We start from the raw sequence: 16165 nt of genomic DNA on the forward strand, positions 1-16165 counted from the left end.
CTGCCTGAAATGAGGTTGTAGCCAAGGGGGTGTCGGTCTGTTCTCCCAAGTAACAAGTGATAGGACGAGAGGAAACAGCCTCAAGCTGCACCAGGGGAGGTTTAGGTTGGATATGAGGAAAAACTTTTTCACCGAAAGGGTAGTCAGGCATTGGAACAGGCTTCCCAGGGAAGTGGTTGAGTCTCCACCCCTGGAGGTATTTAAAAGACATGTAGATGTGGCGCTTAGGGACATGGTTTAGTGGTGGACTTGGCAGTGATAGGTTAATGGTTGGACTCAATGATCTTAAGGGTCTTTTCCAACCTAAATGATTCTGTGATTCAATGATAATGCATTGCTTTTGGGGAACCCTTCTCTGTGTTTACAGTGAGGTGGTTTGGTGTATCTTAGCTGTTTTCAAGTCTGTGCTCTTGATCTGCTTGACCTTCCAATTTCATTCCTTCGCCTGGAAGTCACTTTATTTTTATGATCAAGGATCTCCATGGAAGCACTAGACATGATGTGTTTCTCAGCTTAAAACAAGTCATCTTGGATGTGCTGAAAAAAAAAAAAAAATCTTTAAAATTCGACTTACTGTTTGTAACAGTCGCTCTGCTGCTTACTATACAACAGAGGAGCTTTGGGATTGAAACTGTGCTTTGCTGGAGACTTAATCAGCGTAGTGATGTTGAGAATTGAATTGGGAGCTAACCAAACGTGGAAACTATATCTTGACGAAAGTGTTGGACAAAGAGGTCACTGACTTCTGCCTAACCTTATTTGTTTTATCAGTTCAAGAATGAATCCTGAATTCCTGTCGTTGGTCAGGGAAATGTGTGGGGCGTGGAAAGAGAAGGGGAGGTGTGTGCAGGTGGTTTCATCATTCAAATTACAATTTGGAAAGCTTAAATTCAAGTCAATGTGGACATGCACAGTTTGCAAAATGAAGCTGTACTTTATCTAATTTCACTCTGAAATGTTTATTTATGAATTCTGTAACCTTAGCTTTCTAATTTGAAAAATGTTAGTTAAACAATGAAAGCACTTGAACTAATATTCAGCCTGGGAATTTTGTCCATGAATTCAATGTAAACTGAAGACTCAAGCAAAGGCTGATCACCTGCTTTTCTCATACTTTGTGCTACTTGGAATAGTCTCTTCAAAGTTACAATCTGTCATGGCTACTTAATTGTACAATACAGTATTCAATTTCCTAGTTCTGGTCTTAAGTTTCCAAGCATTATTCAGTAAGGAACTTTCTCTAGTGTGGTAAATGGGTATATACTCGAATATTTACAGCTGTTACAGTGATATCCTTTTTTGCATGACTCTTCGTAAATGTCCGGTCATTGTGACATTGGCTTACACTTGCTTGGCTTTTTCATAGTCAGTTGACATCCTAATTCCTAGCATGAGAATTAGTAACCCTTTTATCCTCTAACTTATTTTCAGCCTCTCCCCTCCTTCCCCCAACTCTCACCTCCCCAAGTATTCAATAAAACTCTCATTGAGATTTATTTAATTTGTGAATAAGTAAATAATTGTTGGCCTCACTTCTGAAAAATGCTTAGCCCATGTTAAGTAATTGAACAATTCTAGTGCCATGTCTGAATTTTTAGGCCCTTCAGCTTTTTGCAGTACTTTTACAATCTTTATTCCTACTGTGCAGACTGGCAGTGCTCTACTGAAATGCTCTTCATTTTTTACAGTTTATTGCAAGTTCCACTGCATCACATACAAATTTGATTCACTCATGTCTAGCTGTTTGTGGATTCAAACTCATAAGAACCATGCCATTACCAGTAAATCTGCAGCATTTTAACAGCCTTTTTTCTTTGTTTACAGATCCGAGTGGTGAATGCATTTCGTAGCTCCTTGTACGAGGGGCTAGAGAAACCTGAGACACGAAGTTCAATTCACAATTTTATGACGCATCCTGAGTTTAGAATAGAAGACTCTGAGCCTCATATTCCCCTTATTGATGATACTGATGCTGAAGATGATGCTCCAACAAAACGCAACTCTACTCCCCCACCCTCTCCCAATAAAAATAACAATGCGGTTGACAGTGGAATTCACCTTACAACAGACATGAACAAGTCTGCTACCTCTTCATCCCCAGGGAGCCCGCTACATAGTTTGGAAACATCACTCTGATTGTAAGCTGAATGTTAACACACTAGCTGCATTGTAAAGAAATTGAAACTGGGTCTCTTCACACATTATGATGGACAAGATGATATTCTTGTCTTGGACTTCAACAGAAGACACACTTGTACGAATGTAGATTTATTTTTTTAAAAAAAAGCTTTCTGCCAGACTGGAGGGTGCTTTTCTGGGGGTGGGAGTAATAATGAACTCTGACAGATAAACAGTAACTCAGCATAAGTGACCTGTGGATCATCTGTTGTACTTAAGAATGGTCCTGAACAGTGTGTTAGCAGAGCTTTAGTTTATCATGATCCTTTTCTGAGGGGAAGGCTGGGAAGGGCAAGGAGGCCCTGGATCATTGAATTGATACTTTAATTTCTGCTGTTGGCTGTTAATAATTTGGATTATTTATGTTTATAAATGATACAGATCTGTTTACAAGGTTTGTAGATACTTTTTTTGTTCCTGTTCATAGATGGGAAGCTTCCTTATAAATGATGCAGAGGAGGAAAAAAAAAAAAAAAAAAAAAAAAAGAAAAAAAACTAGTCCTTCAAATACTGCTGTATTTTCAGGAAAAGGGTGTTTCTATTGAAACTGTACTAAATTTTGCCTGCAATTTACCTTGTTAAATATTGTAGATAAATTGCTAATACTAATAGCCAAATAGATAACACTAATGCTTTGTAAAAACATGAGCAGTGGTGTTCTAATGAAGTTATGGCCTCTGTCCTAATTAGTTTCTTAAATACATTTACTACTTAATGGTTTTGAAACAACTGTTTAATTTTTAAAAATTTTGAGAAACTTACTGAATAACTTTTGTTCCGAACTTAGTAGGATTGTTTAATGCAGGACATCAATATGTGATGGAACTTGCTTGAAATATTTCTGTTATCTCGGGCAAAATGGATTAAATCAAAATACATCAGAATCTTAGTCCTTTGTTTTTGTCTAAACATGTTAGTTTAGTGCTGTCTTGGTGAACTGTGAGTGGAACTGTGATTTTTTTCTAATCTATAGAATCCTTCATGCAGCATGAGGGCTGTTGGCATTTTGAAAGGTTGTTAGTGGGTAGCATACATGTTCTCCTTTTTGTTTTTGAAACTTGTTTGTAAACATGAATAAATCTGCCCTTTTGTTAAAATAAAATTGCAGCAATGGTTTCTTACAGATTTTTTTTCTCAGCTCCTTCACTGGAAACACTGAAAAGTACTCTTTTGTATTACTGGTTAACTTTAAAATGCAATTTCAAGATGGTAACAGCCCCACTAAAAATAGTACTTTGGGTAAATGGAATCATGGTGGCTGCCTCCAGAATGAATGTAAGCTAAAGTTCTCAAAAGTCTTCACTGAGCCAAAAGGATACTCCTTGGGAATGAATAGGTCTGCCTGAAATTCCGAGACTTACTGTGAGTACTGTGTAATATGTGTATCCCTGGCCACTTAAGTGATGGGAAACCGAGAACTGACATAGCATGGGTGAAAATACATTTTTCAGTTGATTAATATCTTATGCACCAAAACTGACCTGCTAGCAATTGACTGAAGCAGTTATGGTCTGCCTCAAGTGTACCATTTAAACAGCGAAGGATGATGGAACAGTGCTCGATCTGGTACTTCCTTATGTTTTCTAGGTCCAGTACTGCTTAGAAGAGCAACCGAAGAGATGAGTTGTCAACGTTTTTTTTTCCTTTCTTTTTCCAGCTCTGTGTTCTTTAAAATAGCGAGTGAATTTTTTTGCCAAGTAATCCAGAATTTTGGAGATATTTAAAGGGGTCCTTTCAAAGGAGTGCAGGAATTAAGCTGGTAATGAGGGAGGAGATAATACTAGAGCAAACTACAGAAATGAGCAGGTTAGGAAGCTCAAGCGTATCTTTCGCTTGTGGTGGGATACATGCATGCTTGGGTGTGTCGTTTAGTGGCTAATGTTCAACCTGTAGCACTGTATCCCACTGTCAACCATTCCTGAATTCAGTCTTTTCTATTGTACTTAAGTAAATACACTGAATTCTAGGCAAGGGGGGTTTGCACTTGACACTTTGTGTAGTAATTTCTCCCACACGTTTCTAGCATTTCCCTTACATCATAGTTCTTACCTAGAGTGCTTGGTAGGGGTATCAGTTTTTATGTAAGCTGTTTTGTCCCTGCTACAAAAGTCAGATAAGCATTGGCTTAAAATAACGAGAGGTTTTTTTTTTACCCATGAAGTACACTGCCATGTGATAAACTATCTTCATTTAACTTCATTAACGCATCATAATTTGACCTCATTTGAAAACAGATTTTAATTTTTCCCTCTCTTCTAGCTGTGATCATGACTGCGTGTTCTCTTTTTTGGAATAAAGTCTACACTTAAGCCTTTGCGGGGTGGGGTGGGAGGGTGAATGTAGGCTTTGTACATCGGTGGTCCCTCTTGATCCTGTTAACATCAGCATGCTGTTTTTACAGGAAATTTCCTTAATAAATAAGGAAAAGTTGTTTAAGAGGGGGGTACGCTTTCTTTGTGATCTCAAGAAATCATAACATGTTGCCTAGATTATGAAATGGTTATCACTAAGCTCATGAGGCCTTCATTGCCTTTCTGGTTGTAAGGTTTACTTGTCTTTCTTCTTGTAACTGAAATAAATAAAAGTGCTGTTCATCTCAGTCTGTATGGGGACTGAAATTCTTGAATGTCAGTACAGTACTGATTTAAACCTGAAATGCATGCCAATTCTATAAAATAGTTCTTGCTACAACTTTAAGCTCATTCCCTTGCAAGAGGTCATGGTGCTCATGGAATTATGATCAGGCAATAGTAACTTTTAACATAAATGCAGTTCTAGACTGACTACTGTTTGAAGTGGCTTAAAATTCAGTATCCTGGGTAGTATGTCTACTATATTTGTGTATAAGACAAACATTAGGACACCTAATCTTGGCTTTGAGGGAGGGATGAAAATTGTTATATAAGAGGACTCATTTTTTCTGTATTGGTCTTAACAGGAAGAGGAAAATGCTGCATCATGGAGTAGTCTGGAGAGAATAATGGAAACAAATGCCTTAATGCCAAACCAATGGGTAAATGCAGGGGTCTGTAGCAAGTGTAAGCAGTCACAAATATGAACTAACACTCTCGGAGACTTTCTTAGAATAACAAGAAGTTTTCCAATGTGTTTCGAAGTAAGAAAGCAAATGTAATATTCATGGAAGGATAACTCTTGTATGGCTGACTATATTGGGAAATTATTCCAAAGGCCTGATAAGTTCAGTTTCTACTGCCAGTAGTGCCAGCCTCTGCAGAGCCCTAGAAGAATCCAGATCATAATTAAGCCTTGCATAAATTAAAGTAGAATGTCTTAATGTCCATACTGCTTTTCTGATGTTAATACTTGGTTCTAAAGAGCTCCTGTTTTTTTCCACTTCCACCTTCTCCCCAAGCAGTGCGTATCTTCTGATCTTACAGATTTCAAGCCCTCACTGAAATACCTTAACTTTGTTGGATGAGCCTGGCCAGCATGGAGGGTCCAGCACCAGCTTATCTCCAGACTGAACTGGCCTTATTATTCAGGGCCATATCATAAGAAATTCTGGGCCAGAATCAAGAGCCTTAGAGCTGTTCCTGCTTACCTTCTCCCTTGGACTGTATACAGAACTACCTAACCACTTTCTTCAAGAGACTGCAGCATCCATCAAGGAGATGTGGCTTACACGGTGTCTGAACCAAAAGCCTCATACAGGTACTACTTGTCCTTTTTGTTCCAAGTCAGGTCTAGGACAAGGATTTACTTAGAAAACTATGGGATGGGCTTAAACACCTGAAAGAAGACAGCATGAAAAAGGTAGCTCACTAGACAGAGGCAGCACCATTCTAGTTGCAAAGCATAAAGCTAGAGCTGGGGGTTACACTGCAAATCTGACAAAGCTGGGAATATTCCCCAGTAGGGGAAACAAATTGGATGTGGCTCTTATGCTTTCATAGTAACTCAGCAGCATTAATAGGAGATTATATGTAAAAGGAGAACAGATTGACATAGTTTATGTCAAAACATGAACAGCTGCCAGGAAGCAATCAGGTTTCTCCTGCCCTGTATGGAGCACGCAGAGGACTTTGTTCTGTGTCCACATACAACTTTATGACCACTTCAGATCTTGTTAGTGTTCTGGGTGTATTCCTTTAAAAGACAGATAAGGATGCCTAGCATTGCAGAAGATGGGCAGTAGCTTGCTTCAGCCATATTTGATCTTCAAGATTTAGTGAATTCCTATGTAACTCTTTACTACTGTTATGTGCACCTGACATGTCCTACTTTTCTAAAAATCTATAAAATTGTTAAGCTGGAAAGGGCTCCTTGGCTTGCCCCTACTGGAAGATGGTGGGAATTCAAGCTTGGAAAAATGACTAGCAAGGGGATTTCTGGGAATTAACAGCTTTTGGTTGATGGAAGTGTACATTCCAGAATACTGGAACATCACCTGGCATCCCAAATTCTGGTGTAGTGACAAGTGTCAATCCATCTATGAAGCAACAGTTGCTCACTGAAATGCAAGTATGCGTTCTGTATCCCTTTGGTTCATTGCAAAGCTAGCAGTATCTAACAGTATTTAGAACATCTTGATCTGCTTTCCTAGGCTGCCTCTCTTACAGGGCATGAAGCTGAAGTATGCTGGAAGACCGTAAGTATGATCATACAGAAAACTTTCTATGGCTTCCTCCATAGGCACAATCTGGGTCTCTGACAATTGCTAAGGCACAAAGTGAATACCAGCTTTTCCTGTTTAAAAGCTTTCAGAGTCTCCTGTAGAGAATCAGAACGTACAGTTCAAAGGCTTCCAAACGTTGTATGAATAGCCTCCCAAAACTTCTGATTTAAGGTACTACAATTAAAAAAAAAAAAAAAAAAAAACTCTACAAATAAACCTTAGAAGATACATCTGTTATCTTTCACAATTTCAGTTTTACAAATACAGAATTTAACCTGACATTTTCCCTCTTCCATAAGTTGGTTGCTCTGATGGCTGTAGGTACAAAGCATTTTCAGTTATGACCTAAGCTAGTCTCAAGATGTCCTGAAGGTAAGCCACTATTTGGCTGATGTTTGTGGGGAAATACAGCGCTTATTTTGAATACTGTGCTGGCTGCTACTGCATAGTGTTTTGTGCTATGTATTGTAGGAGAGAACCTGCAAAGCTATTAATTTAGAACATTCAGATCCTTGTCATAGGACCTGTAAAAGGGTACAGGGGTCAGCATAGATTTCGTGAAATAAGGAGCTCTTGGAATTGATATTTTGTTAGGAAGTGATATGATTTTAAGCCAAAGCAAGAAAGGAACTGACACTTGTCTTTCTCTTATCTTAAACTGAGCTGACCAATGGGCTTGTTGATATTTGCCTGCTGTCACACTTACTGTGATATCAGAGCTTGGATCACTTTTGCTATAGTAAACCTTTTCAAATGATGACTGACCGGGAAAGTCAAAAATTAATGTCTTAAAATGGCATCAACTTTAACTATGTTCTGTAAAGACACAATGGGCCTTCTGGAATCCTGATGCGCTAAGTAACCAGCTAAGCAATTCTGGTGATAGCTCTTCTGCGCTGCGAAACTTTGAAATGAAACTCATACTGTTGTTTTTCTAATGGGGGAAAAAGCTGTCCCTCTATCTCAAAAATATATATTTTTCAAAGCTAGTTCTTTCCATACATCTTGTCAAATGAGCTCTCTCCTATGAGTTGCTCTAGATGACAGCGCTAAAAGAAGCTACCATTTAAAAAGTACTCCCAAAATGATATGATTAAGCATAAGCAACTCTACTTTGCTTGTTTTTTATCTAAAATGCTACAACTTTCAGGCTTTAAGTTACTGCATGCAAGATGATATCCTATGCTTCCTGGCCTGTTAGGTATCCCAGAGGATTTCTTACAAGGGAGGGTCTCAGGTTGTCTAAAATGTCAGTGGCTTTGATCTTTTTTGGAAAGATGGGGCAATTAGGTGCAGAAGAAAGGGGAGAGCATATGTGCATTGAAGAAAACTTGCAGTTCCTGTTCCTTTGTAAAGCATCTTAAAATAAGATAGAAGCATTCATTTCTCTTATCTTTTAGCAGCTCTTTCTCATATCATCTTACAAGTTGAAAATGGAATAAAAAGAATTAAAAGTTTGTCCTATGGCTAATGTAAGTAACATGAAGCTTGGTGCAAATAATGTTACTTAAGTGTTTTTACAGTTCTTAAGAGTTGTTCTCTAGTGAGCTGAACTTAAGCTAAAATCTAATCTTGAAGTCTTCAGTGGTTATATTTTTAAATTTCAGAGACGGTCAGGCATTAAGTTACTGGTCATGAATGAAAACCTCCTTGTAGGAAGCTTCAGATACCTTGGCTTTTTTTTTTTTTTTTTTTTTTTTCTCTCCTAGTGAATACTAGTAAAGATCCGTGAAGCTTAAACTGGACTTGAGCTTTTCTCATCTCCTGTTAGGAGAGAAACCTGCAGGAGAAGTAACACAGAGCTTAGTTTTTACTGTTCAGTGCTGAACAGCATAGATTTTGTGTGGCTTCTAATCCCTGCCCCTTCTCCTCCTTCCTAAGCTTATCCCATCACAGTGCAATGAAGTTCTGCAGACAGCTGTCTAGGAAGATATTCTGAGCTGTGAAGAGGGATACTGGGTTAAATCAGTGTTCAAATGTTCAAAATAACAGCTTATTCAGTTATTCTTTTGTGGAGATGGAAGACTATTCAGCAGAAAATAACTCTTTAGTGAGGAAAATTCACAGCCTTTTTTTCTTTGCAGGCATTAAAGGAATGATGCTTCATGAAATAATCTGAATGAAACTTCATGAAGTTCTACTGCTTTGAGCAGGAGTTTGCATTAGATTACTTCCCAAGGCCCCTTCCATCCTGAACTATTCTGTGATCCTATTCTTAAACTGTCTTCAATGGGTATCTGTTAAACTTTGCTTATGCCTTCTAATGTTTGTGTTTTATAGTACAAGCCAGACATGCTTGGCCACTTCAAAGTAACAGGCTGTAATTCATAGGAAAGCCCACAGATTTTAACGTGATCTCCAGAAAGCTCTGCTGCAGACCTGTGGAAAGCAGCTGCTTCTCAAGGAAGAAGAGGATTTATCACTCTGTTATTTGGCTCTTTCAAATCTTTCAGGTGTATAAAGAATAAAAATTGTAGCTATTTCTAAGGAAAATGAAAAGCTGACTTATTTGTAGATTTGTGTTTTCACTGCCCTGTGCTCTACTTAGGACTCTCTTGCAAGAACCTGCTCCTTTTTCTCAAAGCTACTGTGTTTTTTTTCTGATTTTATGTGTTGAAGGTCAGTTTCTGAAAAAGAAAGTTCTCTTGCAGGCATATGAAGTTAACGAAATCTATATTATTGTTCTAACTGATCAAGAATAAAGAGCACTGAAAAATATATTTTCAATTATAGAAGCCTATAATTTAAACGGAATTGAAAAGCTGACTTTTCTCAGTCATAGAGTGGTGGTGTTACAGGCTTTTATCTAATCGAGCAAAGTATCAGTGAAATTAAATTAAATGCAATATCAGTTCTGCTGTTACATACAAATGCTCCCACTTTTGCCTTGAGTTACAGAAATACTTTGTTACACTTGGAGAACTTATATCAGATTTGGAGTCTCTTTTTACTGGTTCTCAGATAATTGCATATAAAACTTTAAATGCTAATGTGGGAAGCCTGACATTACAAACTACCATTCTGGTCTTAAAAAGGATGTGATAGGAAAAAGCTTCTGTCAAATATTTCACATATAAGCTGAACAGTAAAACTAGCTGGTTGGCTGACCAAATGTTAAAGTAATGTGAGATGATTCAAATAGAAATTTGACATTCTAACTACTGAAAAAATAGCTGGGTTTCTGCAAAACAGTTACCATAGCCTTTTTTGTTATAAATAACACATTGCTTTTAAAACTAAAACAGATTTAAAATAAGTATGTTTAGAAGATGTGGGGGATTGCCTACACCACTAAATCTTAATATGCTGCGTTCTGGCTTTCTGCCTCAACGGTGCAGAAATCCTTTGAATTTTCTTCTGTAGGGCCAGTATATTGCAGCATGTTTCATTTCAAAGGTATTAATGTTTCAACAGAAGATGAACTAAACTCTACAGCGAGAGGTTAAAAGTATTCTGAACTGCCATTTTTGAAGAGCTTGGGATAGCAGGGGTCCCCAGCCATTCCGCAGGCATGTCGATACTTGAATACAATTATTACAGCTTTAAATCTCGCTGACTTCATTCTTTTTCAAAAGGGCCAGAAACAGTCCAAGTCTGAATATCAACTAAATGATCATGTGTCAGCTTGATACCAATCAACATGATCAGCATTTCCTATGTTTGAATGAAGAAGTGCTACAGGCTTTTTGATCACTGGATGAGGAGTGTGAGCTGATAAAATACCACTTGAGAATACTACTTTACATCAGCTTTCTTTGTTACTGTCCCTGAAGACAATTAGCACAACCAATAGACCCTTCAGTGTTTATTTTCTGAAGTCATGCTTGATCTCTGACAATCATTCTCAAAAAGACTGAAATGCTGAAACTTACTCCTGCATGCTATCATAAACCCAGTTTGAAATGTTGCACTTCTTAGAATCAATCCAAGTTCAACAGTTGAGCCGTAGACGGTTATTTCCAAACTGACTACATTTGGGATATTGCCAAATACAAGACAAGTGCTCCTGTGGCTTTCTTGTCTTGTTTCAGTCTTGCAAGGCTTGATGGTTGTACTGTAACTTAGAAATCAGGCCTTTGAGGAAACTTCATGGAGAAATACATATAACCACTAACCACCCAATAAAATTATACAGCTCAAGAGGTTTGCTTTGCGGGGGGCGGGGGGGGGGGGGGAAGAGTAACGTTATGAAATAAAAGGGCTTAGCCATTTCAAAGAATGGAATTCGAGGGGGAAGTGTTATTTTTTTGTTAATGCTTGTTGCTGCTGATACTCTACCACCTCCAAGCTTTTGAACAAGATTTGACACTTGTCAAGGAGGATCTCATGGTACTGGGGATCTCTTTTGCTATCCCAGTGGAAAGCATGGACAAGTTGCAACCTGTTACATATCCGTATAGTCAGCCCTGTCCATTGTTCAGCAAAATTCTCTGAAAATTATACCTGTTCTGAGCAAACTGCTTTGCCTGGTTGCAGGGGGATGCAATCGGGTTGCAACTGAGCCTTTCACACAGCAGGACTGTAGTCCATGATGCTGGCTCAGGTTACCTCCTCTGCTCCGCTCCTCTCTTCCTGTGGTGTCCCCTCAGTTGTGCCATTTCAACAGCTTCGGTGACAGCGTGGTGAACCACACCGGAACCGCTTCTGGGTGAACGGCTGCTGTAAGCAGATGCTTGTTGGATGCTATCGGCTGCATGGGCTGTTCTCTGGACAGCAAAACTCAAGCAGAAAGGTGCTCCCCTCTGTGGCTCCTAGTGCCCCAGTAACTAGAGCTGGAGGAAGCAACAGCTAAAATACTGTGGATGAAGGAAGTTAAGTGGGAGTTGAAAGGGGAGAGTGGAAAGAAAAGCATGAGCAGAGAGGAGGTTGATGAAAGCTTCAAGGGAAGCAAAGCAGGATCACAGGATAGGAGTGAGAGGAGCAAAAAAAATGAGTACAGAAGTTGAAAAGCATGTATCTTAAAGCAGGCTCCGCCAGCTTGAGGCACTGATGTCAGGAGTGCTGCAAACTATGTCTTCTATCAGTTCATACTTTTGCTTGAGCATTTCAGTCATCTTCTTGTTTTGGTTTGGAGGAGAACTTACTACGATCTGTACTGTGAATCTGAATACTGAAATTTGACAACCACTATGGATCATTGTATGATTTCACATAAGTGATGATAGGTTAGAGGGAGTGTTACAAAACTAGAATACCAAATACTCTAAGTAAACTGATGTAAGAAACTTAATCTAGTGCTTTTTATTTAAAATACCAAAGTTAAATGCAGCTAACATAATTAAGTGGTGTGTCACAGTAAAATGTGCCTGTCTGCAAGTGTTCATATGATTTTGGTGAAGACATAAGTTTCACGATCATATTCAATACTACGGCAGGAAAACTTCCTTGCAGGAGGAATGATCTTGAAGGCAACACTTATAGCAAGCATGTAGGACCCTTTTCTGACAACAACTGGGAAATTCAAAGCACATCCTATCTGTTCTATGGGTGCAAAAACAAACTGTTTGTACTAACAGCAGGCTCTGTTCTACAAAACGAAAGTCTAGTTAAGGATGAATTCTCTTAAACTAGAGTGAAAGTAGCCGGCAAACAATTTCTAAGTGAAAATTAGTGCAAAAAAATGCAAGCAGTGTACAGAATAAGCTAGGTGCTATAGGAAGCAGAATGAAGCCCCAGTTATTGAAGAGGTAATAGTCACCGACCTGCTCCTCAGGTGGCAAAGAGGGCCAATGGCATCCTGGCTTGTATCAGGAAGAGTGTGGCCAGCAGGACCAGGGAGATGATAGTGCCCCTGTACTTGGCACTGGTGAGGCCACACCTCGAGTACTGTGTTCAGTTTTGGGCCCCTCACTACAAGTAGGACATCGAGGTGCTGGAGTGTGTCCAAAGAAGGGCAACGAAGCTGGTGAAGGATCTGGAGCACAAGTCTTATGAGGAGCGGCTGAGGGAGCTGGGGTTGTTTAGTCTGGAGAAGAGGAGGCTGAGGAGTAACCTTATTGCTCTCTACAACTACCTGAAAGGAGGTTGTAGTGAAGTGGGGGTCGGTCTCTTCTCCCAAGTAACAAGTGATAGGATGAGAGGAAAGGGCCTCAAGCTGCACCAGGGGAAGTTTAGGTTGGATATGAGGAAAAACTTTTTCACTGAAAGGGTAGTCAGGCATTGGAACAGGCTTCCCAGGGAAGTGGTTGAGTCTCCACCCCTGGAGGTATTTAAAAGACATGTAGATGTGGCGCTTAGGGACATGGTTTAGTGGTGGACTTGGCAGTGCTAGGTTAACGGTTGGACTCAATGATCTTAAGGGTCTTTTCCAACCTTAACAATTCTATGATTCTACCTCTAACAGGCTGCCTTGTGATCATTTTAGCATGAATTTAATATTTTGTCTCCATCAGAGAGATTGTGTGGTGTGAAAATACTTGTTAGCTTGCAGCCTCACAGCATACTGAAGGAAAACTGCCTGTGCTAGTTGTGAATGGGCAGAAGCCATCAGAGCACGCTTCCTGTGCGATTCCTGCTACTGCATCTGCAAAAGATGCAGCGCCCAGATATCCCTTCTAACTTTGAAAGGGGAGGTACTTTGACTTCTGTTTTCTTTTCTGTAGTGCTCAGGGATTACAGTGATACTGATATGCTGCATGTCTTGTCTGCTATGTGGCCCTATTGACCCTCCCCACAGCTGGGACGAGTCTCCATAGCACCTGTATGCTAACTGCCACTGTAAAACACCCTGCAGAATCCCAACCAGATTGTGATAGAGATTCTGGGTATGATGTATTCATATGCAGCAGCCTTGTGATTAGAAGTGTGCAAAATGATAAAAACAAGTAATGTTTTTGATGCAACAGAATGCTACAGGGAGCCTGAGCAGTGTTCTCACAAACTTGTTTTAACAAGAAAATTAGGGGCATTCTTTCCTTCTCCATTTTGTGATATTAAGCAGATGCCACCTTCTGCTTCTCTCCACTGTACAGTATACGGGTTGTTCAGCCATTCAGAAATTGCCACTCTCTGAAACAAAACCAATTATGTTGAGATCAGCATAAAAGTTCATAATATTAGAGTCCCTGCAAGAAGTCTTCAAGCAAGCTGACACACATCCAGCTAGGCATGTATACAGCCTTCCTGCAGGAGAGGAAAGGGAGTTTAAAGAAAGAAGGTGTGGAGTAGGGCCCATTGGTTAGATTTTTATCATTTCATAAGCAGCATTTGACAACATGTAACTACACCACTTACTCTTCGTATCAGACCGGTGTGTAGCTGTCTCATTTATGGTGGCAGCTTTTATACTCGATGCGGGCATGCAAACAGAACAGTGTACTTAATAATAAAACTTCTGAGAGTCTGAAACTACTAGTACTCCCTTCATCATTCTGTGTGCATCAGCCATACAAGTAATATTCAAGAGAAAATCTAAATGGTAGCAGCAGGAAACATCTGTGGTACTCTGTCACATTGTGGGTTTGCCAACTGTCGTGCTGGAAAGTTCTTCCTGCCCAAGCAACAAGTGCTGCAACAGCAAAAAAAAAAAAAAAAAAAAAAAAAAAAAAAAAAAAAAAAAAAGTACAGATGCAGGCTTTCCTTCTTCGGACAAAGAAGTCCCTACCCTGCTCTGGTATAGCGATGATGAACACAGATCAATCAGCATTTAGGGTTGCCTATGAAGTGGCGAAAATGTAATCTGTAAGGTTTTCTCTCTTTCATGTGACCCAGTTTTCTCTGTAACAATCCTGAATCTGAAGCAGCTGCCACTGCTGGCCAGAAACACCTTGCCTTACTCCTGTCCCTCTGGAAATTAACCTAAGGGAAGAGTGGCATCAAGTTCTCCTAGTTATTTTAAGTGTACTAACAAAAATCTAGTTCAGGCCTGGTAAAATAAACTGGTGGTTCAGTCCTTAGATACATGCCACAAAGGGCAGCAGAGGAGAGAGCAATGATATTTCTAATTCAGTGCTCAAGTCATCTCTGGACCAGTCATGAGATACGGAGTTCAAGATCCTTTTTAGAGGATGCATGGATGATGTGGAGCTGGGAGACTAGCATTATGACATTGCTAAACAAATGCATATAGCACAGCCCTGTGCTAAGCACCTGAAGTCTCTGATGGGTCAGACCCTGGCCTTCAGCAAGCACCAGCCTGTGCAGTTGAAGACTATCCCTGCTCTACTGAGTGCGCTCTTCTGCTTCCTTCTCCATCTCTCTGGATACCATGTTCCCCCTCCTTTGCCACTATAAACAGACCTGTTAAACTGGAAGTCATAGTGGAGGACCCAGAAGAACAATTGGCCCACTGACCTCCCCTTGTGACTTTTTCACACCTACATACTCCTTTCCTCCGCTTGTAGCTGCAGGCACCACTAGGTTCCTTGTTTTCCAATAATAGAGGCATATTGCTTTTCCTCAGTTGTTTCTGTAATAACATTTGTTATCATTTCTCATACTTTGTACCTGGCAGTTCTGGTCATTGGTTTCAAGCACTTGCTTTAATTTTTCTGTTGTACCTTCACTGTTCACTCATATTTGATATGTTTATGTGTGTTTTCCCCTCGTCCTCCTTGGGTAAGTGCAGACAAGCAAGCTTATGAAAGACAGAAAGTAGGGTAATTTCCATTTTCCCCTCCCATCAGCAGCAGAAAAAATAAATTAGCATAAGAATCATGATGGTTGTAGTTACTGGTTGAGCATGACGTAGTAGCTGTATGCTGATGAAACTAGGAAAATTAATTGTCTAAGGGTGTAGTTTGACAGCTTCTCTAAGACAATGTATTGGCTAAATATTGCCAAAAGGAGCAGTCCTGCACTCAGCAGCAAGCTCCAACCACTTAATGTGTGCCTGTTACCATAGATCCGATCCTGAGAAGAACCAATTCAATGCACTAAACTGGCAGAACACTAAACCAACAATAAATAAGCAACCACCACACTACTGTTCATGTTGGTTTAGCTTTCTAAACCACTTCACTCCTAGTTCAGGTGACCACTAATGCCAACATAAAAAGAAGGAGTGATGATGCCCCTTTTGGCAGCAGCTAACCACTACATTTATTTATGTCTGTTTTGGTACTACAACTAAGTATAAATATGGTACAGGGATGCAAGAGAATTCAAAATTAACACAGAAACTTGATTTTAAAAGCACCTGAAATGAGCTAGTCTTAAACTAGCATACTTAGACTTACTGTCAATGCACAAACTTTGACACAGCTTACTGATACTGGACTGCCCATTAAGCTTCAGCCTGAGCTAGGAGACACTTAAACCAAATTTAGAATTTATCAACATAAGCAAGAGATATTTAAAAAAACCCCTTGAGTTCTGATTCAAGCCTAAACCACACTGTGAATCCAGGTACTG

At 39.7% G+C, this 16165-nt stretch overlaps 1 protein-coding gene across 2 annotated transcripts in view; it reads left to right on the plus strand.

The window, feature by feature from the left end:
- The window catches only part of ATP2B1 (ATPase plasma membrane Ca2+ transporting 1), a 66802-nt gene extending 63499 nt beyond the window's left edge, over positions 1–3303 (plus strand). For both annotated transcript variants that reach the window (XM_082309034.1, XM_082309033.1), the window contains exon 21: positions 1825–3303. In XM_082309034.1, coding sequence (XP_082165160.1) covers positions 1825–2136 — 312 coding nt within the window. In that variant the 3' untranslated portion in view covers positions 2137–3303. The remainder of the gene's footprint in view (positions 1–1824) is intronic.
- The last annotated feature ends 12862 nt before the right edge of the window (positions 3304–16165 follow it).

Source organism: Platalea leucorodia, assembly GCF_965183815.1.
Source record: "Platalea leucorodia genome assembly, chromosome: 4".
In the NCBI taxonomy this organism is placed as follows: Eukaryota; Metazoa; Chordata; class Aves; order Pelecaniformes; family Threskiornithidae; genus Platalea; species Platalea leucorodia.